This window comes from Clarias gariepinus, chromosome 14, assembly GCF_024256425.1.
Source record: "Clarias gariepinus isolate MV-2021 ecotype Netherlands chromosome 14, CGAR_prim_01v2, whole genome shotgun sequence".
In the NCBI taxonomy this organism is placed as follows: Eukaryota; Metazoa; Chordata; class Actinopteri; order Siluriformes; family Clariidae; genus Clarias; species Clarias gariepinus.
This window is the reverse complement of record NC_071113.1, coordinates 30078846-30105107: the sequence shown is the minus strand read 5'-3', so window position 1 is coordinate 30105107 and position 26262 is coordinate 30078846. Positions and strand designations below refer to the sequence as shown.

The 26262-nt window shown below is 40.0% G+C and overlaps 1 protein-coding gene across 2 annotated transcripts in view; it reads right to left on the bottom strand.

The window, feature by feature from the left end:
• fam53b (family with sequence similarity 53 member B) overlaps nt 1-25889 on the bottom strand; it is a 29046-nt gene extending 3157 nt beyond the window's left edge. The window contains exons 1-4 of one of the 2 annotated variants that reach the window (XM_053511541.1): nt 25664-25889; nt 10352-10574; nt 7716-7770; nt 3412-4022 (exon numbers count right to left, since the gene is read on the bottom strand). In XM_053511541.1, coding sequence (XP_053367516.1) covers nt 3412-4022; nt 7716-7770; nt 10352-10441 — 756 coding nt within the window. In that variant the 5' untranslated portion in view covers nt 10442-10574; nt 25664-25889. Of the gene's footprint in view, nt 1-3411; nt 4023-7715; nt 7771-10351; nt 10575-14931; nt 15201-25663 lie in introns of those variants that run through there. The other variant, XM_053511542.1, reaches the window with a different exon arrangement.
• Between the last annotated feature and the right edge of the window lie 373 nt (nt 25890-26262).

Below are 26262 nucleotides of genomic sequence, written 5' to 3'. Positions count from 1 at the left end.
ACTCGTCTCGTAGCAGACTCGCAGCTATAAAATACTTAATTTGTTTAAATAGATGAGTTGATTCCCATCCCGCAGCAGACAAACCGGAGAGTGAGTAGGTGTACTGCTCTCCAGACAGACGCAAACGTTTATTCTCGGTTTCAAGCTTAAATCGGGCGTGTTAAGAAAAATTAACAAATAAATAAAACCGGATCTAATTCCTCACACCATCATGGTTTTCTGATGAAAAGCTCTACACGGGTCGCGGTATTTATTCCAACGTGCTGGATACCATGACAATGTAGTAAGTGTGTGATAAGAGCGCGGTGCAATCGGATCAAACATTATCTTTATCATCATAACTCGTTGCAATCTTATCAGACCTGGTGTGTGATCATGTGTGTGTGCGAGAGAGAGAGGAAATCAATGACAACATGACAGATGCTTTAAGAACCTGACAGCATCGCGACTAGAAAGGGGTGTGAACCTGAAACGTAAATGTACATTAGACTATTTTGACCTCGTTTCTCAATGCAGTATTTTTAGGATGCAGTGGGAACTTAGTGGTTCTCATCAGGGTGTGACGGGGTGGTAAAGAGAGACATTAATACTGAGAGGGGGAGTAAAAGAAGGATGTTAATGCTGAGAGAGAGAGAGAGTGAGGGAGCATGACTGAGACAGGGACAGACAAAGGGAAAGAGACAGAAACAAAAAGACAGAGACAAAGAGAGTGAGACAGAGACAACAAGACAGACAGAGAGTGGGACAGAGAGACAGACAGACAAAAACAAGTATGATGTATCGCAGGCTGTATGATGAATCTGAGTGAATTCTAACAGGTGCAGAATAAAAAGGGGAGGAGTTTGCAATGTTGCTGTAAGATCCAGTGTCACCTGTATCAGGTACATCCTGGGAACCGGACATGAACACACACACAAACACACGGTTTATCGCCATGGAAACCATCGATGCAGCCAGGCACGCCTCGTCCTGACTGGTTCCATCAGGATTTTAATAAAATGGTGCAGCTTACAGATTCACAACTAGGGTTGGGTACCGAAAACCGGTGCCAATACGGCACTGGTCCCTATATAACTGGTATTTACCGGACTGAAACAGAATGCGAATAAAAAAAAAATTAATAAAATTAAAAAATTAAAATAAAAAAATTTATTCTTGAGTCATCCACCATTATTTTGTGGCTTTTGTACAGTATCGGTTCAGGCACGGTTTTGGCACCGGTACCGTTTTAAAAGTATCGATGTGGCACCGGTATCGAAAAAAAAAATAATATATTCACAGCCCAGGTCGAATCAGTACTCCGGTATTGTGACGACGTCGTATCAGGTGACCCCCTGGTGATTCTCGTCTCCACTTTTTACTAATAAAATCTTTTACATTTTAAACATTTTACATTAAACAACAAAGCCGTGTGATTGAAAAGCCCTGTTGCTCGCTTAAAAAGACATAAAAAGTTAAAAGCAAAAAAAAAGCAAAAAAAAAGTGTGGTTGTGATGTAAAAGGTCGGGATGTGGCATGCGAGTGCAGCGAGCACTTCTGCCTTTCATACTCACTTCTTCCTTTCAGGTTTGGGTGTGAGCTCAAAACCCGACACAAAAGAGGTTTCTGTTTTAATCAGAGGGAATCAGAGCGGAGGCGAAAAACAAAAAGCAAAAAAAAAAAAAGATAAAAATGCACAAGACGTTCCGCAGAGTTTGCGAATAAAATGAGAAACATTTCAGATCGAAGAATAATCCGTAGATATTAACTGAGCAACCTCTTGCAGGATCTCACAGGTGCATTAATAGCAGCTAGCGTTTCATTTCCTAGCTTCATAACTAGCATACTTCCCCCTCAGCAAGGCTTTCACCTCGTCTTTTTGTTGCAGAAAAACCACAAACGTGTTGTAACCTTCTCCGTCTAGCAGCCTAACGCGCACGGCCTCACCCCTGGCTCTTACGGAGAGGCGTTGAAACTGGAGACTCCTTCCATGCGCGAAGGAAGCTGTGAACGGGCTGTTGCTTTAGAAAACATAACGTGTAATTAATTATACGTCATGTGCGCCGACGGCTACACTGCTGTGAGAGCGGCTCCTATAGAAAACTAATCAACACCAGCTCTTCTCTGCTGACCAATCAGAATGCAGAATCAAGGATCAATGAGGGACCATGGCGTGAAAAGTCCCAGGATTTGACTTAAAATTATTTTTATTGTTGTTCAACATCATCTGTTCAGAAATGTGACCTCGGATTAACTCAGATATTAAACATCTGGAATTTACAGCTATTTTCTCAGATTTGGTTCAGCGACCTAAAAAAAAAAAAAAAAGCCACTCATCCTGTCAAGTGTGGTATCTATAGCATGCACGTGGTGGTGACTCAAAGCGACACACACCAAGGCGTGTTAAAATATCCGGTATGACTGTATATCCTTTGCATTTTGTACTAGAAGTTTTCTCTTTTTATTATTATTATTATTTTAACTCTGCATCAACATTTAACACTCGAGTAGTATTGAAAATTAATGAAAGTATTTATTCAACACTGAAACACTGACTTGTGGTGGCGTTTATTTAAAAGCTGTGTCTCGTAAAGAGCCATAATCTTTTCTCCCTGCTCCGCACTCCAGTCCAGTAGGTGGCAGTACTGCACCGACGGCTCCTTAATCTCCCAAGAAGTAATTGAAGCCAAAATTTTTTTTTTTGTTTGCTCGTTTGTTTTTTAAGATGCAAACAGTTTGTATTTTCTGTAAAGCTGAGTGATATTTTTCAAGGAATTCGTAAAATGGCCTTAAATAGATGGTTTAAGATTCGTAAATTTACTGAAATAATAAAAAATAATTGCAAATCGATTCTGAAACCTAAACCTGACCCAATGATTTAATCAATCAAATCGACCTACAGTACAGGACCACAGGGATTCGTGAAAGAGAAATGTAACGTAGTAAGTTCTCACTTTTTTCGAAAGTCAGAAAGCTCAGCAAATAAATAGTTAAACAAACAAACAAACTGCAAAAAGTGATATCTTGGCAAATGAAAATTTAAGATCAATAAGCTTATTTCTAAACTAATTTAGGTGTAAATTTTTAAATCAATTTATTTTATTGACAAGAAAAAATGATCTGCCAATAAAACAAAAAAATTCCGCTTAAATAAAAAAAAATGTCTCCAGAAATAAGTTTAATGATGATATATTTGGTTTGTTGCAAAGTCATTACAGATAAATTTGACTAGATTCAAGAAATTTTACACTTGCTAAGATGAGACTTTAAATAAATAAACAAGACCAGCGTATCTAACTTAACTATGTTGTTCCCTGAGATTCTGACCAACAACTGTCAAATCCAATCACGAATGATTTCTTCAACCAAACGTGGGCGGAGCTCGAGTTAAACTTTTTCATTTCAAAATCAACGTTCGACACGTTAACTCACCTGGGTCATCTTAACCAAATCGAGCGACGGCCTCTGTTTGTGGGGTTCGTCCGGTCGACGGCGCTTCATCCCAATTTTCTGGTCGTTCAGTACGCAAGGCTGCGACTGGCTCCGTGCGAGTCCTCCCGCCTCGGAGGCGGAGTCTGGAGAACCGGCCTCCGGGGCGGCGGCGTCGATCTCAGCCAGGCAAATCCTCTCATGGGAATAGCAAAACGAGCGAGACGGGTCAAAAGTCACTGCTGTGAACGACCGAGGGAATGCCGACTCCGGAAGGTTCGAGCGGGTGGGAAAGCTGAAACTGGAGCTCCGCTGCATGCTGGAGAAGATGGACGAGGACGACGATGAAGACGAGGGCAAAATGGCCCCCCCGCTGTGACAGCGCCGCTTCTCCACGGCCGTCCAAAGCCGCGAGGCCTGCGGGCGCCACGGGGACCGCCAGTTCAGCTCGTCGGAGCAGGACCGAGACCGGCACTGCCGCTTGCTGGGTGACGGTGCTTCGCTCAAGCTCAGGTCCCGGAGAAGGCCACTGATGGAGCTGGCGCTGCTCGCACCCGAGTCCCACAGGCTCTCCAGACTTGAACCCACAGGACGCTGGGCAACACTAACAAAGTCTGAAAAACAAACACAAACAAGGAGAACGCTATATTATTCTCATTATCATCTCAACGTCTTTTTCATCCTGCTTTTCAAACCTGGGCTTGTGAGATATGCCTGATGCAAACCGCTACCATGACCATCAGTTTGTTAAAGAAGTTCAAGGTCAAGTTTGGTTGGAGTGGCGCCAACGAGATGGCCGCCTCCGTGATGATTTCTTGATTCAACCCGTTCATTACTTTGAGTTTGTGCTTTGATTGTGTGGATAAAACTGAGCTCAGAAATCACATCAGGAGCAGATTACATCGAGAATGCAAACGGAAACATTCCCTCTCTTTTTTCGTGCTGGTCTCACCTCAGGTCGAGACATTTGTCTCAGCTTGTGCCGCGTTATCGACGTTACTGTCTGGGCTGCACCTAGTGCATGAGGACAACCTTTTGGCTTTTTCAGAAATTCTGAATCATAAGCTGGCACGAGTCAGAAGATTACACGGAATACTATTTCATAGGTATTTCCCATATATTTCAGGCTTCTCCATGGTAATACTCATAACAATGGAGACTTATCCATGTATAAACATGACACTAGGGGATTAGGACCAGGAATTAGTGCTGAGGTTCACGCCCTTTAAACAGGAAGCCAGGACCGATCATGAGTCTGGTGTACAAGTCTCAACACCGAGTCTGTCACGTTACTGAGGATTGGTTTCGCCATTACAGTGAGAGCTTTATTAATATTATTATAATATACTGCTCGTGATTAACAAAAAAAAAAACGCACTCGACTGTAATGGAGGCAGCCATCTCGGGTCATCTTTGTAGCTTCTGTCCCCGACCCACCATCACCCTACCTGTAACGTACACCATCACTTCTTTCTGTTGCGCCTTTACAAGTGAGGACACCGCTCTCAAACATTTATTGTCAATCTTCTGATATCAAGATCATTATTAATTAACCGATTAAGGTCTTATTATGGATCACTTTATTGCACTGGCTAATTTTTTTTAACTAAAAGTTCTGGGAGCAAAAACGACAATCTTGATATAACAAACATTTCACAACATAGACATCAAGTTTCCCTTTCAGGACCTCAATATAATATGGATTTAGGGGCGGGGTAGTGATGTCACAAATAACTACAGGATGCCAATCTGGCTATTGGGTTAAGTTAGCTGGCTTGCTAACTTGGTGATGTTCTGTTATATAGAATAATTCAAAAGAATTCAAGTAGAAGAATAAAACAGAAATAATACAAGAGAATGAATAGATAGGAATGAAGCGGGCCAGAATAGAGTACAATAAAATATAGAACGAAACATTAGACTAGACATGGGAATTGAACAGGACAAAGGACTTGTCCAAAATAAGATTAATAGAAATCAATCACTCCAAGTCATTTCCACATATTTGGAAAAGTTATTAAAGGAGTTCCTGGGAGGTCAGTGTTTCAGACATGAAGCAGGCAGACCGATCATGGCTCTGTTGTACTGAGAAAACTTTTTACCTTAATGGAGTCCAAGCACTAGTGATAAGTGCATTAGTGTAGCAGGAAATTATATAGAGAAATAAAGGGAGTTTTTACTCTCAGTAATGTGTTCTGTTATACTAAACTGTTCTCATGTCCAACTTTGACTCAAACAGAACTCAAAGTTCTCGAGAATCATCTTGGTGATGATTGAGAAACGTGAGAGTCAGAGAGAAACCTCGATTATCAGAGGGGTCTCGGTGTACAGCACGCTTTCAGGAAGACCTGCTCGTAAACCTGAGCGTGGGGGGGGGGGGGGGGGGGGCATGGGTGAGGTTATGGTGCGAAAGGAAGAAAGTGTAAAAACCAGCCCGGGTTTTGTGCAAGTGGAACAGAAATAGCTGCGTCTGATTGGTGGCAGACTGCCAGGACCGGAGATATGCCTTGTCCCAGTATACACCACAACCATCTGTAGCAGTCTACACACGTGAGCTTCACTCTCGGGCGCTGCCGGCAACATATACGTTCATATCCACATAACGAACAGGGTTGCATGAGCGGTCGTGTGGCGCACCTGGGAAACGTCAGCGCGATATTTAAAAGCGAAGCCGGAACGTTCGTCTGATCTGCTTCTTCCTGTTTTTATTTTTAAACCGCTTGTTGACGAACAGGCTCGGCCAAGTTCCCACCAAGGAAAACATCTGCTTTTATGACTTCTGCCCAGGAAGCGGTATTCTCAAGGTCAGGGATTCACCAGAACGAGGTGGCGGTTCCTCACGCATAAATCCTTGCTAAGATCGAGCAGGAAATTAGCGCTTCACTCCACACAAGGAGGGGTGAGAGAAGGAGGGGGGAATTTTTCTGAAGTCAGAAACAAAAATGCCCCTGTGCTGGAGGACGGGGGTCAGGGGCGAACAATAAGCGCCCGTGAGAGCGTGCGCCGGCGTGGGCATGGCGCTCGGCATCCGGGCTAGACGCTAGCACAAAAACAAAAAAGAAGTCATTCTGGGGTTGTTTACTAGCGTTTCACAACCAGATCATTTTCATCCAAAATAATAATAATAACAACTTGATGAAATCTACAAATTATTTAGCTCAGATCCCTAACCCCGCGCTCTCTACCAGTCCAAAACCTGCTGACTTGGCTAAACAGCTAGTCAACTTAGACCCACAACACAAGCCAGACCCCTACAATAATATTTGTATTGTAGACTGATATTAGCCAGATTAGCTAACTAGCCAGGTTAGCATGCGGCTAAGTATTCCCACCTGATCTAATAATCTGCATACTGGATGTGATTGGTTCAAAGTGGTACGGATTATTTTGTGACATCACTTCCACTAACTGATCTTATACATAGTTCCGCCCATAAATGACTAGTTCATATAGATAAATATAAACATAAATAAAAAATCTTGGAAAATGTTACATATAATCATTTAGTCCTAACAGTTTAGAACTATATATTTACAATAAATATGCAAATCAAGAGTTAAACTTAAAACTTTTCCTTAGAGGACATTAACGTAATATATTTATATATTTTAATCTTTATTACATCCTAATAAAATATATATAACGTACAGCACTTAATTTAGCATTTAAATATTTAAGTTTTTCTTTTCCTGAAGTGTGTGTACTTTTTGGGGGGTGATTGTGTATACAAATATAATAAAATTAGTTTGTTCCTATATTTTGGATTTAGGGGCGGGGCTACATATAAACTCGTTTAACGAGGTCACTTCACAAGCCTTGAAGTTTTTGACAGAGATTGCCGATCTAGCCATGAAGATAAAAGTTTGTTTAATTTAATCAGGAACGTTAGCATACTACTTAGCGTATTACTTATACGCACATTTATAGGTGTTTAATGAACCTAACAAACTTTTTGATAGCGATAGTGGCGTGAAGAAGCGACGTGTTCTTTTAAAGGGAGAGAATATTATGTAACACACTGAAGCAAGCTTTCACCTCAGGAGAACCCTATCGGAAGTGGTAACATCTGCGAGATTAAAGCGCAGCGCTATCAGGTGTCAGAGCTCCACGCAGAGCCGACCCAGGTGTTTGTGCAGGGAGCTGAACACCACGGCACTTTTCGGTTTAGGCTTTTCTGAGAGGTGGAGGATCGTTCCAGCGATCCTTCAAACTGCCAAGGGCGCAATTAGCTGTGATGTCGGGCGATGACCTACAAAGCAAAAGGTTAACATGGGAAACAATGCTCCAGAATGGGTTACACCACTTACCCATGATTCCACAGGAGAAGAGGGCCGTTCCCTGGCTCATGGTCGATGGCTCGCGCTGTGGGAAAAAAAAAAAAAAAACGTCCATTAAATAAAAAAATAAAAAATAAAAAAAATCAGGTTATGAAAATTACGGCAGGTCAACTCCAAGGACTTACCCCCAGAACCATCAATCCCAACCCCTAAACTTTGACACTCTCCAAAAGGAACTAGACAATGCCCAAACGTGACCTCTGACCCCAGCTTTCTCACGAGTCACAACTCGTGAAAGGACAATTGTGGTCACTAAAAAAAGGACGGTGTGAACAAATGGGACGATGTACCCAGCAAGGAGCGTCAAGTGAAACCCCTCCACCGCGTCGATGGTGCGTGCACAATGAAGACAGGAAACCAAAGCCTCCCTCCCACCCACCCGCCGTTAGGTGCTGAAAAGCTCGCAGCCAACAATGACAAGCTCATACAAACCACAACCGGCTCTCAGCCCGTGGAAACTGGTGCACTGAAAGCAGATGCTCGCTAGCAGCCGAGACGCGCGCTGGGTCTCGAGGTGTAGCTTTGGGCTACGGTTAAAAGGGTCAAGGTTAAAGAAGAGGAAGGTGCTTAAACAAAAAACAAACAGTCCTCTAACATGCTTGACTTGTGTGCGTAAAAAGTGCAAAAATCTCAGTTTTCAACGCCGCCATGTGTTCAGGTCACGTTTGCTCTTAACATAAAACAAGCTCTGGGATTTTACTGTAGAGTTTAGGGATCAGTGTTTTCCCTGCAAACAACTCACACTTACCACCTTACATCCTCACAAAGTTGACATCATTTAGCATATTTATTTCTAAGGTAGATAATGGAAAACTTCTGACAAACTAAGCTGACTTTAGAAAAAGCGTCGTCATTTTTAGATCTGGTTCCTTTGTTACGTGACCTCACAATTCTTTCGGATTTTTATTTATCTTTTTTTTTTTAGAGAAACCAGAAGCTTGTAATCAGCGTAAAACTTCAACATTGTGTTTTTCTTATCGATTCAGCAACATTAAAAACAACAACAGGGCATGGGCATTAGCTAGAGCTAGCTATACAACAATAATGCGCATGACATTAAACAGTAACATTATCTGAAAGAAAAAAACTAAAGAAACAGGCCAAGGTTGAATTTTGCGTGATGAGAAAACACAAACAGCGCACCAATAGTACCGTATTACGCTTTTAGTTCCAGCTTAGGTCATGTCCGTAGTTAAAAGATGCAATTTTATTATAACTTATATAAAATAATTATAACTTATTACAACAAAATTTGTTAATTTTATGGAAACACATCTACCGTTTTTTTAAACTAAAGATTGGTATCGTCAGTGCAGATACTTCCTTCGCAAAGGAGGTTTAGTAGCCAATTGTGGTGGGATTGACGGGTAAATAAATATTTTTTTATTGTTATTTAAAAAAAGCTGCTTTGTAAAGATTGTAAAAACTTGAGTCTTGTATGATTTATGTATTTTGAAGCTTTTAAACTTTGTGCTGTGTTTAAACCCAACTATATTACAATTAGACATAATTTGCTGGAGATTAACGAAAGATAATGGTGTTAGTTCAGTGCTTAAAAACACTTTCTAGGAAGTTGGGGATATTTTATGCTTGACAAGACATGGTCACTTTGTCTCTAATCTGCTGTACGTAACAATACAGCAGACAGTTTAATGTCAAATTTTTATGTATTTATGTTTAACGCATCGTTGAGGTCAGATCATAGCATCTAAAACGAGACAAACTCAACTTGTTAAAAATCTAACCAAAACAGTGCTAGAATATTTTTTTTTAAATAAATAAATAGACAATAAGAAAATCATAAAAAAAAAATATATATATAAAAAAAATTAGTTTCCAAAATCAAAATGGGGGAAAAAAAGACGTATATATCCTTTCATCCTTTCTTTATCGGATATGTTGGCATGACCTGGATGTTTTTATCTGATTGATTAATTTATTTTTATTAATTCTATTTATTTACTTAATTAATCTAAGGTGCATTGTAATTTTCATTCCGTATAAGAAAGTAAAACTTGTAACTCACTTTATTCCGTTTCACATTTTGCATTAACATCTACACTAATGTTAACAACACTAATATCATTAACACTAATATTAAGCTGTGATTTGAATTAAAGGTATTTAATTAAAGAGAAGACGAGCGTCTGTGATAAAGGAGTGACAGTAACTCAGGAGTAAGGCCTGACTTTAGATAGTAACTAATAACAGCAGTACATATACGTTTAAATATTTATAAAAACTATAAATTAGTCGCCTGTATGAATCATCTTTACAGCTTTTAGAGCTCGTCTGTAAGACGTCCAGGAAGCGCGTGAAGTCTGAGTGATTGGAGATTTCGGAAATGACACAAACCTCTACGGAACTCGAGAACCCTGACTGGCAAAGTTCGAACAACAACACGCCTTCTTTCAAACACGTCTGTGTTTTGTTTTTCCCCCCCAAGTAAACGTCACGAATGTTAAAGCCTTTGTAGTGGACATCCGCTCGTTCCCGTGAAGTCGTGACAGGAAGACGAGGTCCCCCCGAGGGAAGCGAAGACGTCAGCGTAAACGCGTCTTTACAGAAACAGAAAGTTGTTAAGCAACGCAGAGCTTCATTCTTACCAAGTCCAAGCTCGAGTCTTTGGAGGTTACATCATCGACAACCTTCTTTTCCAGTGTTTTAGTCTGAATGATCACCATGGCCACGCACATCTTCGCAAAAGCCCATTTCAGCGAGAGGAACAGCCACGAGCGTCCATCTTTACACGGTGATGATGATTTGCTCACGCGCCCATCTGGTCCTTTTTTACTTCTGGAATGTTCTTCGAGTGGAGCCCTCCTGACCCTGAGAAAACAAAAGAAAAGATGCGGGGTTTAGCGTTCGACTTCCCACGCCGCCATCAAATCTCCACACACACACACACACACACACACAGAAGAGGCTGTGGGCTAAACGCAGACGTGTCTCATTACTGTTATTGTATCCTACTGGAGAGGAATAAATCACACCAGGGTGGTGCTGTGACAGGAAAATAATCAGTTCCAGGGTTGGTGTGAACTTGTAGAGTTACTGTTACATGACTGTTGGGTGTAGGTTAGTATTTTTTGTATAGAACCACCATCATAAAGTGTTATTCTTCATGTCAACATACTGTACATAAACTAAAAATTCATCTAAAGGGGAAAAAGAATTACAATCAGTAACCGAATCGATGAGCTCCGCCCCCAACACCATCTCTCATTACAAAGCACCGACACTGGAGACTCCTTACGTACATATAACAGCGGAACCCAGGCATACAAATTTACAGTAACTCCTCCTAGAGGCGAGCGCTTAAAGGCGAAAATTTATATTGCGACATATAGATAAATAAATTAATTACGTGAATGCAGAGATAGTCCGTTCCAGTCGCGCAAAAGTATTACTAATGTCACCAATTTACAACACGATAATTATATTTTTGCTTATGATAACAAATCAAATCATTTGGAAAAGAAATGCAAATGAAGTACGATATTTTAAATAAATAAAAAAATGCCTAAATTCCTGCAGAACTCGCAACATATTAAATATCCATCTTCTTACAGAACAAAGTTTTTACATACGGTTTTTAATCTGCATTCAGACTGGACGAGTCACGATAGAAACGATAAAGTGTTCATATAAAAACTGCCTGTGATTTAAATTCCACATTACGACAACCGCTATGTTAATCCACATCTTCTGACCAATCCTACAGGGTTATAATAAAAGTTCAGAAATCGCATTTACGTATAATTAATTGTTCATTTTGCAATTAAGCTTAAAATTACCCTAAATATTCACACAAAATAACAGTAATGAGAACTAATAAAGCACAGCTATAGGACTTAAATTACATGTTTTTCTTTATTTATCTTAGTCTCATGAGTTGTGATTAAAGTTTTGGGAGGGAAGCAGCAGATCATCAGGTTTACAATTAGTCTGTGGCGTTCCTAAATTTGACCGATCAATTAATCAAAGCCCTTGTGAGTCTTACAGAGCTTTTATGTCGGTCGTGTAATCCGTCTCTATTGCGAGCCGCGTGTTCAGAGGTTAAGGCCGGGTCGTGTAATCAGCTCACCGAGACGCGGGCTGTGAATAGCCCTGACCCTCCGTTTATCAAAACATACACCCTTTTCCTCCTGCGAAGTAAATACGCCTGCCGCTCGAACCCTGCTGATTACTGCCACATGTACTCCAGAGCGTCCCCGACAAACACTCGGCTGTTCTCAAGACCGACCGCTCGACTCGACCTCGCCTGATTACATCACCGCGTGCTCCAGCAGACTTGTTAGCTGAAATGTTCCAGCAAAATATATATACGTGAACATGTATAGGAGGTGATCCAGAAGGGTCGGCGTTACGTAAAAACCTGAACGAGCTGCAGTTTTAAAGAAAAAGTGTGGCATGGGAAAAATTATAATAATAAATAAAATACAAATGCTGGTCTTATATCAACAAAACGCTACTAGTGTGTTGATAAAGTGGTAATTTATATACTATATATATATATATATATATATATATTTCAATTTATATAATTTATTCTAAATATAATTTGTTTAAAATTTCCTAGAAATAAAACAAAAACGGAACCTGTAAATTGTTTGTATTCATAACTCATTCTATTAACAAATAAAATATACAATTTCATTCACATTTAAAGTCTCCTATGTACATCGTTGATCATATAAAAGCCAAACTATAACAAAATTTAAGAATTAACAACAAGTCAAACTGACGCGCGAGATCGACGCAAGACAAATTTTAGACAGATGTTTGCGTAACGCTAAACTAGCCGTCTTTCCTAGCTAGTTAGCTTCCAGACTTTAAGAATAAATCACCTTGATCGATAACGTGATCGAGTACAGTGCGGTTACGTACTTTTTACGACTTTCTCATGACTGCATGGAGTCAGGAAATAGACAAGATATTTAACATTAAACAAAGTTTGCACTTTATGTGTTAGCTTGTAACTAGCATTACCTGCTAAACACCTGCACAGTTATGGTCACCATACAGGACTAATCTCTGCATTTTTGGACACTGCACAGTAATGAACACTTATGGACATAACTCATGCACTGTTGCACATTCCCTGGACATTCATGGACATTGTACATTTGCACTAACCCTTAACTTTCCATCCCAGTTTTGCCCATTGCAGATGATGGACATTTATGGACCATGGACATCTATACACACATGCACATTTGTACACTTCCTGGACATTTCCATTCAAATTCATCTTTATATTGTTTCTACATTGTATAGATAAGTTTTATTTTGTGTTTCTTATATATTTTTATTTTGTAATACCCTATTCTATTTTGTACAGCTAGGTTTCTATAGCTATTCTAATTACTATTTTAATTAGACTATTTTATTCCACTATTTATTACTTATTGTTTTTAAATTCTTAAGGTCACGAGTGGCCGTATAAGCAGTTCAAAATTTGAATTAGAAATTAAACTGTCCCAGAATGCATAGCAATCTGAAGCGATTTTTCTTTTTTCTAACACAAAAAAGTGGAAAGATTTAAACCGGCACTTTGTTTTGTTCTAATCTGGATCTTTTACAAACGTCGCCATAAGATGTCTGCGATGTCTCAGAAACGTAGACAGTGGCATAATTTCCTTATCATGGTTTCGGCCCTGACGTCAATACAGTCGTTTAGAAGAACGACGCCCCCCCCTCCCCCCGGGTGGGCGATGTATAATCAGGGACATCCCGCTCTCCTGTCTGAGGACGTCCACACATCAACGATAATCACGGCCGAAAAGCGACCACCCGGTCTGAGGAAGGCTTCACCCCCGAGGGAGGAAACTGAACAGACGCGGCGTGGGCTCGTTGGCCAGAAGAAAAAAAACAAAAACAAACGGCAATGCATTACTCGTATGAGACACTAACAGGAGTGACTCGAAGTGAATCTGTAATCATCTCCTGGATGAAGCGCCGGTTTCCGAACTCCTTATGAAAGCCGAGAACTTCTCATGTGCAGCGTCTCAGAGCTCGGAGGTGCGACCATTCCCGTGTTATGATCAAGTCATTTTCTGTGACAAAATTATTGAAACCAAGCTGAGCGCTGGATAAACACTGATATGTGTGTGTGTGTGTGTGTGTGAGAGAGAGAAATACAGAAAGCTGGAGGTGGAGGAGACCAGCATGAACATCATCACAGGACGACATCCCTCAGTCAGCTATAACACTAAGACATGTCTTTAAACCAAAAGTGACTTTAGAAGATTAATGACGTCTTTACAGCAAATCAATTCCATCAGCCACAAAGATGATGAGGTGGGAAGGTTGCATGTCGCACTTTTCCCAGCAATATTATAAAATAATAATAATAATAATAATAATAAAAGAACATCCACTATATTATATGTAGTCCTTAATGTCTTTTTAAATTAAAAAAAAAATATTAGTGTTACTCGTAAAGTGTATAATAATTTCAGGTGTTTAGGTAAAACTAGTTATTTTAAGAACATTTAACTTTTTTTTCCCCATTTAACAAGTTTAGCTTTTTTATTAAAAGAAAAAAAAAAGCAGTGTTGAAAAAGCTGCAATATTTATATACATTTCTTATGTTTTGTTAAAAAACGTGTTTAAATTACAAAATTGTTTATTTTTCAAGTGTTGAAATTAATTTATTTTTGTTTTACGTTGGTAAAATAGTTAATAAATAAACATTTATTCTTATTTTTGAAAGTTAATGCTTTTGAGTAGCATCATTTTAAAAAAGTAAAAAATATATTTTTTTATTATTTTTAAAGCTTTAAAGATTTTTTAATACCTAAAAATATTCAGTTAATTTGAAGATTTAAATGGATAGATATTAACACAAAAAAGTAAATTTTCTGTCTTTTCTTTTCCTTTAAACATTACCAAAAATATGTAATTTAACATTTCGAAAAGTACCATCACTTAAAACATTATTTTTATTTTTTTTTAAACTATACTTTCGTTAGGAATTTATAAAAACACCTTAACGTTTATCATGAACGGACATAACCTTTACATTTTACATTGTAAACACTGAATGTATCATCAGTCGCTTCATTCCTGTAATTTTCTAAACCCAAAACCGTTACCATGGTTACCACCGTCTCGTGGTTAGCAGGAATGACAAACTGATTTAACTTTCAATTTAAACCAGTTTCACTAGAAACGGCTTTACCTGTAACGGACGAATCAGTGTGATGATCCCAACATGGTTAATCCTGATGTTAATGAGATTATTGTTTGATTTTTGCTCTACAGAATAAATAACTACAGCGTACAGTCACCGTGTGAGCACTTTAATCACTTCTGATGTAACAGAGCTCTAAAGTCCACCTTCCTACCCGCGTCTGGTTTCGAGATGAGCGCGGCTGCCAATGTTTAGATGCCGTACGTTAGTTACTCAGATTAAAACTAAAATTAAACTTTGGCCCTGAAACAGGAGGACGACGTCCCCGGGCGCGACTCTTCGCTGTGCAGGTGTCCACACTTCCTCTACTAGCGGCCCCGCCCCTTTCTGCCACGTTACTTCTGGACGGTTAAAGTCGCGTTTCGTCCCTTTAGGAGAAGTGAAGCGATAAGCGAAAGAGAAAGAAAGCAGAAAGAACGAGGGCGAAGGTTTACACGGCGTTATCTGAGCGAAGCAGCAGTGATGGAGCAATCGTACAGCGTCTCTCACACACACACACACACACCACGCTTATCTGCTGGCACGCTAACACAATTAGGTCATGTGACCCTGGTAATGTGACACGTTACAGCATTGACCTTCACCTCCACCTGGGTTACAGCAGCGTGAAAACCTTTGACGCTCATCAATAACATTTGAAAATCTTCAGATGTAACTCGAGTTTCTTAAAAATCACCAAAAATTCCCCAGAGTCCTTCACTCATCCGGTCACCAAAACCTCCTCAGTACTTCAGCACTTTATTTAAAAATCCTGAAGTCTGTCCGATCCAAGACCTGTCCCAGTCTTAGTGGGCGTGGCCTAGAATTTTATTCTATATTGTTGCCAGGACGGCTTTTGTTCGATCGGCTAGCTTTTGTTTCATAAGCTAGCTCTCGCTCATGAGGTCAGCTTTTAAGAAACGCTTAATCACGTCAGACGGGACGCGTGTCGGTCCCCGGGTCGGAAGGACGACGTGGCGGTCTCCGGGCTGGACGGGTGGCGTGGCGGTCCCTGGGTGGTGTGATACAGGAAGCCGTAATAAAGAGATTAAAGCGGTATAGATGATAACCTCACCAATAAACACCAACCTTTAATCACCATCATGTTTTGCGAAATCCTGGATGCTCTGGTGTGATTATGTCCCAGAATTAAAGCACTCACTCAACACACACACACACACACACACACACACACACACACCAGCGCTTCACTCTGAGCAGGAATTTAATACTTTAGGGGGAAGGTAAGCTCAAGGCTCGTTTTTTACGAGTCTGTCCCGTGGCCATGAGGCTTTTTTACTCTTACAAACACACCAGAATTTTCAGTTCCTGAAATCCGTTCACATGCAGAGATAACACGCCGCAGTCCGTTTCTCAGCTGTGCTGAAGACGAGCAGGACGGAGATAGGAGACAGGGAACGAGGGACAGAGGAGTGTGTGTGTGTGCGTCTCCAACACTTAAAGTTTTACTGAATCTCTCTCTGATCTCACCATCTCTTTTACCCTCTCTCAAAATCTTGCCCTCTCCCCTTCCGTCTCTCTCTCACTCTGTCTGTATCTCCAAATCCCTCTCAGTCTATCCTTCTCTCCGTCCCTTTCTCATGCTCTCTTCATTATGTACTCTACACCATTCTCCTCCAGTCTCTCTCTCTCTCTCTGTCTTACAGTAAGCAGACGTGCCATGGTGTTTTTTCCCCTCCAGCCGTGGGCGGAGCTGCAGTTGCACGCGACCCCCTCGGCCTCGCGCTCACGGCGTTCCGAGCGAACCGTTCCGGCTACGGGTCGGCCTGAAGCGTCGCTCGACATCATCCCAGCTGGCGTGATCGTAAATCACTGAGAAATAAGTTTATAAAAACAGAAACTCGTCTTTGTGAAATGCTTGAAGCTCCAGAGCAGGTGATGAGTCACTTAGTTCGTTTCCACACACACACATTTCAGTTCAGTTTCTAAAAAGGCAGCAATCGAAACTTCGGGACAAACTGAAACACACACTAGCTGCATCATCATTTATTCCAACCACAACTGCCTTTGCACCACGTCGTTTAAAAACCCGAATGTTTTCTGTAACGAGGTGTTCGTTTGACACTTAGGGAAGGAGTCTCCAGTGTCAGAAGTTTCCACGTCATTTCAGGACCGGAGATGTTTTTACCACCACGAGCTTCGGCTACCGGAGTAAAGGAATCTGGATTTAACACCAAAATAAATCACACACTTTCGTCGCTTAAAGTTTCACCGGGAGAGATCGAACAAATCCGATACAAATTTAACCGTGATGATGCAAATCAGGATTGTGGTACAATCGTGTCGTGATACCACATCGGTGTTGCAATGGAAATGACGATGCAATGTTTGTATAGTAATTGTAGCTAGGCAATAAAACCGGCAGTGAGACATCAGTGAGGTGTTTAGAGTGACCGTGTGGTATGGGCGTCACGTTAAAAGAGATTGTACCTTATCTGCGTCACGTTAAAAGAGACAGTGCCGTACTAACATAAGTGTCACGTTTAAATCGATTGCGCCACATCGTGTTTAATGATGCCGTAAAATGATGCGTTAAAAACAATGGTGTCGAATCCGCGTCACTTTAAAAGAAATGGTGTTGTATCGGTATGGTGTTTAAATTGACTGCACCACACTGGTGTCAGGTTCGAAGTGACGCTGCCATATCAGTATGCTGTTTAAACTGGCTGTGCCGTATGTTAACATACATGTTAACAGATATTGTGCCTTATCGTGTCAATTTAAAAGAGTCTGAGCCGTGTTGGTGTCACATACGACGTCTCCGTATCGACGTGGTTTCAAAACAGGGTTAACGAAGCGCACTGTATGTATACAGTGAACAAACACGCATACGTTTGCCCGTTAGTGACGTGTAACAGCGTAAAGGCGACAGGGTGAACGCGGTCACGGGCTCGAGTGCAAACCTGTCAGCTCACAGAGCACCCGGGGCAGAGCAACACCAAACACACAGCTTTTATACCACACACACACACTCGCATGCACAGCTGCCCCTGTGTTTAGCATACACACAAAAGCCCTGGCCATCATAAAGAGAGAAAAAGAGAGACAGAGGGAGGGAGTTTTTTTTTTTTTTTTTTTTGCAGAAAAGACAAGGCCATTCCATTTAAAAAGCCACCACAAAGTCTCTCGCTCTCTGTCTTTCGTGTCCCATATGTTGCACCTGGAAAACAAAACAGCCACACTTCTGCAAAACACACACACACACCTATAAAACAATGTGTGTGTGTACAGTAACTACAGAGTACTGTACTGATGGAGAGATAAAAATAAAAAGAGAGAGCGACAAAGAGAAAGAATTTGAGACAGAAGGAGACAGAATGAGAAAGAAACTAAAACAGAGAGAGACAAAAGTAAATGTGGACAGAGACAGAGAGAGAAAGATGGGGGGAAAAACAAACCAAAAAAAAAAAGTACAGAAGTTTTTTCTTCCTAATCGCTTCATCCGTCTCCTTCGCAACACTTTCACCAAACTACAAACAGGAAGTGACATCAGAACTTCAACCAGCCCCATTACTCGCATGCCGAGGGGTAATGACACAAAACCCCACAGTGTGTGTGTGTGTGAAGAAAGAAAAGCCAAGTGTGAAAGTGTGAAAACGTCCTAAAGGTGGGTGAAGACGACCGGTCTAACACGGCGACATCAAATCCAAGGCTAATGGATCGGCATTAATGCTAATGTAGTCATTATACTGAGAGGATTCGTCCCTACTTTCTGAAACTGGTGAAGATCTGAGGAAAGCGCAATCCACGTTTATAGACAGCTGTGACTGGCTAGTGTCACTGTGATTGACATGGGGAGGGAGTGGACATGTCCCGTCCAGAGATTTTGTGCTCTTAGACTCCTGACCGAGGACAGAAATGTCGTCGAGAGCAAACTATTTGTTTTATGCCAACATGTATAACCGCATTTCAATTTATTACAGTTGCATCTGGTGTGATCAATTTAATTTGATTGGTTAAAGTGGAGCTGTGGGTGGAGCATACGATCCAATTGGTTATACTGGCACTGTAGACAAATTATGTGATCCGATCGGTTACGGGTGGCACCAAGGGCGGAGCATATGATTGAAGTGATGACAGTGGCCCCATGGGTGGGAGCCTGTGATCCAACTGGTTACCATGGCACCATGGGCGGAGCATAAACGCGATCGGTTACGCCGGCACTGTGGGCGGAGCCAGTTATCAGATTGGAAGTAGTGACACTGTAGGCGAATCTTATAATCCAACTGGTTACACTTGCGCCATGGGCGAATGATGTGATTGATTACTGTGCCACTGTGGGCGGAGCATGTCATCTGATTGATGATAGTGGGCGGAGCTTGTGATCTTGGTTATAGCGACCGGTTAGAGTGGCACCATGAGTGGGAGCCTGTGATCGGATTGGTTACCATGGGCGGAGCATAAATGCGACTGGTTACACTGGTACTGTGGACAAACTTGTGAGCTGATTGGTTGCAGAGATACAGTGGGTGGAGCATGTGATCTAAACTATGACTTTAAAATGCAGAGGAAAACTCACTACTCTGCTCATGCAAAACACCATCAGTTCAGGGTTTTACACACACACACACACACACACACACACACACACAAACACACACAGACACGAGTGTGTCCAGACACCGAGGCATACCGCCAGCGACACGGCTAACCGCTCACATGTGCCAGAGACATCCCGGCTTTAATTTGATGAGGATTTTATTTGGCTCGATTAAGTCCATTGTCTTGGATAGGAATATGTGTGTGTAGCAGCTCAATAAACTGCCAAAATACACTCGTGTAAGTGTAATAATCTACTGGGTGTGTGTTAACACCTCCCTGTCTAACAAGCCGTCATTCAACTTAAAACTCTACTTTCTCATACACACACACACATCTGTTCCCACACGGAACTTGCCTTCCCCGAGGATCCTTATACGCATTGCATCCCGCCGATGATAAACCCGAGCACTAAGCGGCCGTGGAGCAGCGTACCAATATCCCGGGCGCGAGGTACTAAAGACTGCAAACGGACCGGGGAACTTCCAGGCTAGGTGGGGTCGCGCGCTGGAAACAGTGTGACCTAGTTAATGCTAAAGCGGTGGCTGTAAAACACCAGAGCCATGAGCGCTAGCACGCGGCCTCCCAGAGCCTCCGGAGTACAAAGGCCTCCACAGTATATCGGAAACTTAATAAGGCCGCGCTCGGCCATGTGTGAACGTCTGATAACTCGCTGGTGTCTCGGGGCTTTAATCTGTACATCGCAGACGCTGCTTCTGTGAATCATCATAAAGTCAAAGATATAATGAGGATGGCGGGATAATCAGTTACGCAGAATATGAACTTGAACGCTGAACTTTTTTTAAATATAAAAGTATCATGACGAGCGTCCTAACGAGGACGGCGTCCTTTAGACTGTCTTTATTCTAAGAAAGGAGGATCTGAAAAGCCTGGAAAAACACGACTGATGAAATTTACAGACTGTCCAACTAGTCATTTAATAATTTATTACATTTATTAGCACGGCACAATTAATCATATTAAAATCGAAAATGCGATACGAACCTGTGCGAATATTTAATTGCAAAAAGCTGCAATTTACACCTGGTAATATAAGCATACTCTAAAATTTGGGTAAAGTTTGTCAATAACTTATGATTTTGTTTAACTTTTTAAAATAATTTTTGTTATTTAAGTGTTAAATGATATTGGCAAACATTCTCTTCATAAAATCACTTAAAAACATGTTGCAATTTAATGCAAAATGGTACGTTTAATAGTTAAATATTGCAATTTAAATCGCAATATGATTTTTTAAAAGTGACAAATCGTGCATTTTTTATAAATATCTATACAAACACACATTGTTTGTTCAGCTAGTAAAACATTTATTGATTATAGTAGAAATATTTTTTATACTTGTGTGCACTTTTGTTGAAAACTATAAAATACAGTCACAAGCTTTAAAGCATTTCCATTTAGCCACACCCACAAAACTCCATAAAAGGGAATCCAAAAGTCGACTTACCCCAGATCTCCCGCTGTGTTTTGTCTTTCAACATCTTTGTAAATTACCCTACTTGAATATAAACATAGTCAACGTGACAAGTGTTTCATTTATAAACACAGTACGCGCAAGAAACACCAACGTTTACCTCAGGAAAATGTTTATTAGTACAAAAAGTGATTAAATCGGAGCTGTAGTTTAGCATTAGCGCTTAAAAACAGCTTAACATAAACCCGTCAAGGCCGTGGTCCTAAAAAGCATTCCCAGCGTCACGTTTACTCTTGAGGTAATTCTATTGTTTTCGAATTTAAAAATAATGCTAACAAAATCTCAGGTATTTTTGCTTAAGTTTTTTTTTTTTTTTTTTTATAAATTCTATATAATAAATAATCCAATCAATCTGGATTTCCAAGTGATTTGTAGTTTTAATATAACTTTTAAGTTATGTTTAATAGTCAATATAATCCTTAAATTAATGTATTAAAATACAGAATAATGAAAGTTTACCAAGCCATGCTTTTGGTAATTGAAAAAAAACACAGTTTCTAGACAACTATTGTAGGTACCAAGAACCCCAAATTAGCTAGCTAGCACATCGCTGAGGATTGTTTTACAGACAATTAAGCGGAAGGCGGAACCTTTCAGATTAACGACTTTCCCTCGAATGCTGGTCATAATTAGGTTTATTCGTATCAAGTCACATCAACTTAGCAATAACTCATACATGCTGATTTAAATATTAGGTATATAAATATTTATACCAGCACGTCCAATACTGTAAATATCGATCCTGTTCGTCCCAGAATATCTGAGTGTATAAATCACAGCGCGGTGCCATTGAAAACAATAAAGAATGAAGAAATAATCATGTAAGCATGCATGTAGAGGTGCCTGGTCTCATGCCAGCAGGAAAAGTAAATGCTGGTGGCTTGGATTTCTAACAAGCAGCAGGTGTTCGATGCCAAACCCGTTCCGTGTGCGCTTGTTTCCAAGGTCTTGAGAAACCTTGGCGTGTTACCAAATTACACACCCAAAACCTCACTTTCCAACATAAAAAAAAAAAAGGTCTGGGAAAACAAAACCAATTTGGCGAGTACTAATTAACAGGAAAGTTTCGCAGCCAACAAAAAGAAATTCATTAAACCGCAGAATTTAAAACGATTCCTCATTCGTTATCGTTTCTTTCAAGTTACCATGATTTGTAAATCAAGTCTGCATTACAAACATAAGTCAGTTATGCTTTATTTTAGCTTTATGCCTAACTTCATTGTTTATCTAGGATATATAACTTAATATGTTAGCTAGCTACTATACGAGTACAAAAGTGTGATGTAATGACGCTCTCTTTCCCAGTGACTCGTGCCTCATAACGAACTTTTACATGGAAAAAAAAAACTATTTTCTCACTTAGTAATTGTTTATTAATCTGGAATTGAACAGATTTGTGCACAAATATTTTGTATGATCGCTTACACAAAAAAATATTGGTAAAATCCTGTAATAAAAAAAAAAATAACTGTCTGGATTTCCCAAGTTCGCGAAAAACCTATGCTTAAGCAGACTAACTAACTAGTATAAACTAATTTAAATTGTTGCATTTGAGGGTTTATAGTTACTACTAACATTTTTAAATATTATCAGCAAACATGACAAGTCAAAATATTATCCACTTATCTATCTGTGTGCATTAACTTTTAAGGAGTTTTGTGGGAGTCACTATATGCAAATGAGCCGAGTCAGGAACGGCGTTATTATTTACTGGCTCATCAACGTACACACTCAAACAAGTATGAAAATTGCCACAGCCTACCTAAAAGACTGACAAACGAGCATAGTTTTGTGATAATTTCTAAGTCAGCTGACTTTCCTAAATGCACAAATGTGTACAGTATCCGCAGAAAAAGAGGAAATCATGCTTCTACTGTTTAACCTCAGAATATAAATTTTAATTTGTAGCCCAGTGTGAACGCCTTCCAGTCCAAGCGGTGAACAATTAGAACGACGAGTCAGAATTTCCCCAACTATGACTGAGAAAACCCTCAGCTTGGAATTCCCGTCCAGAAACTCTGGAAATTCTTCTCAACCCCAAGTCTAGAAATTATGTTGAATCAACATGGCAGTTTACATCATCAAACAATAAACAAACTTGTGCCTTTACAGAGCCAACCTGCCGTGTCAAACCGAACGTAGCTTTAGTTTCCACCCCAAACATTCCGCTTACAACCAACCATTTCACGTCTCCTGATGATCTCTTCGGAAGTTGCCGTCTGATTGGCTTTCTGTTCTTCCTAATCTTCAAAAGTTGTCTCAAACTGTTGTAGGTCCTCTATAATCCTATAGATGGCACTTTAAATGATTCACAGATTGGCAGGCGTCACATTATTCTGTGTGGTAGGTAGGAGTTATTTGCTGAATTTGTAGTAAAGTAATAGTAACAAAATCTAAAAGAACAAAATATTCAATCGGGATATTTATAAAATCATAAAGAATCGCAATACAAATCGAACCGGCACCGATGTATTGTGACAATATTGTATCGGGTGATCCTTAAAGATCCCATCACTTCTGTCCACTTGATCTACAAGAACATCAATGCTTATCAAAGTCTAGCTTAAAGTTCAAGATGTATAAAATTCAAAGTACGGTTTCTACTGAACGTGAATCGTCTTCACATCAGCGTTAAGTCCCAAAAATGTAAGTCAGAGTCTGTACATATTTTTGTGGGAAATAGCTAGCACTGGCAACTCTACAATATTTTACAGATCACAAAAGCTATTAGAGTTACTAAGTATTTACGTCCAGATGAATGCATCGTAAGATGAAAATATCATAAGCTGAAAATTGTGTTGAACAGCATACACTTAACCTACCAAAACATCAAAGTTTATTCTAGCTCAAAATTCACACACTTTAAAGTACGGCTTCTACTGAACGCAAACTGATTTCACACCAGCATAAATTAGAAGAATTTAAAAAGTTCAAATATCTGCACATATTTTTGTTGCACCAGCAACGCTATAATATTTTACAAATTATAAAAGCTCTTATAGTTACTAAGTATTTAAGTCCTGATGAACACACTATAAGCTAAAAAAATATCGCAAGTAGAAAATTGAATAGTGTACACTTAAACTATCAGACAGAACATTAAAGCTGACCAGAACCTAGCTTAGAGCTCAAAATGTATCAAATATGAAAAACAGTTTCTACTTCATGTGCATCGCAAAGTTGAAAAATTCATTAGTCAAACTAGGGCTATTCAATCAATAAAGAATGAATAAAAATTCAGGAACACTAATTGAAGTGATCTTGGCCATCAATTATTTTTCAATTCTGTGAATACTGGCCCCTCAAAACCACAATACCAAGTGTGTATCACATGACTCCACCCCTTCCAGTCTGTGACAAGGAAGAAACATAGAAAGTCTTTCATTAAAAAAAAAAAATCCCAGCTGTTGGCCAAATTTACAGTACAAACCGTGTGACTGAACAATGAAAAAGCCAGGAAATAATTATAACAATCGTTAATCAATCATAATCGAGGGTAAAATTTTCAACTCAATCGAGATCATATCGCCCAGCACTATTTTTTGGGGCATAAAGTAACTAACTAGCACTGACAACCTGCTCTCAGGTACAGGACAGTCATAATCAAACTCCTTTTCATCACGCCATCCTGAAGTTGATTAATTTCCCAGGATGGCACAACACAAAGACTTTTACCCTCGCAATACTCCCAAGTTCCTAAAAAGTAAACCGAGAGCACTCGCTCGTCACGAAAACGCAGAGTTTATGCAGCAAATCAAAATCTGGATGACGGAGCCCTAACCAGACGGATAATTGCTGTTAATTTGCATGCGCGGCTGGAGATCCTGGTGTGACAAGAATAGGAGCTGCGACGTTGCCATGCGTGCACGGCCTGCTCATTAGCCCCGGCGTGGATCCTGCTGCCCCCCTACGACAGGGATTCAGACTTGTGTCGCTTCTCTGTGGGGTTAAACAAAGACTAATCTGCTTTAAGATGGTGTTTAAAGTGATGTCTGATCTCAATTCTTAATGTTCATCAAGAACTGGGACACACATTAAAAAAAAAGTATAATAAATTATCACCAAAAAAAAAAAATCACCAGATTTAACTTTTTTACTTTTAAATGATAAAATTAACCATGCATGTGTACGAATATACAGGGTAAAGCAATGCATTTCAATTGGAGAACTCATGACAAGTGTTTTTTTTTTTAATTATTATAAAAGTTTGTGAGAGTATACAATAAACTTTCTTTTTTTGTAAATCTTACAAGATGGTAATAAAATAAAGTATGAAATACAATTTCACACACTATATCAAAGCTTAAATCATTAAAATAATAAAATACTCCTATACTACAGAGACACATGTATACTACTGTATAACAGGTTCAAAACATGCCTTGGCAAACAATGGCTACAGGCTAGTTCAAGTTAGCCTTCCACTGCCTGAGGACTCGATCCCAATCCGCTGCTCGACGCCTACACATGCGCACTACCTCCTGCGCTCAAACCTCAGCCGCGCATGCGCCCTACCTAGTGCACATCATAGCAATTTGGACGTGTCCTGAACATACTGACGAAAAAAGTAAAAGTTATCACAGCACCCAAAGAGCTGGAAGCACTTAAAGCACTCAAAACATGAACATGGTGTTAGTTCTAAAGATTTTGTGACGATGATTTAAAAACAAAACAGAAGATACTCACCAAAAACAAACATTTTTCACACTTTCGAGTCGAACAACATCCCGAAACTCAACCTGACGCTGGTTTATTTAGTGCAGAATGCGATGAAAAAGTTATGAAGTTCACGAAAAAACAGGCCACACACACTCTCACACACATACAAACACAAGCACACAAACACACACACTCACACCGATGTGCACTACTGTGTTTCCTTATTGCTGCATGTTTCCTACTAAACACACACACACAGACTGGTCTCTCAGTGCGGGAGTGAGGAGTGGAGAGCGGGATAAACCATTCGCGACTCGGCGCGGGGGTGCGCGCTTTACTGACAAAGTCTGATTTTCAAATAAATCAAACAACTTTGACCAAACAAGATAATCGCATACAAAAGAAATTAGTTTATATCATGTCAGTTGAATAAAATGTTCGAGTTTTTTATTCATTCTTGACAAAATAATCGTACAAATTACACGCCCCCCCCCCCCGGTCTGATTGGTACAACCCCACTGAGAAAACTCAAAAGTGATTAGTGATGACGCAGTTTGTGTAAGACTTTTTGGGTTTGTTTTTCAATTGACATACTAAAACGTTTTTTTTTAATGTAATAATAATAT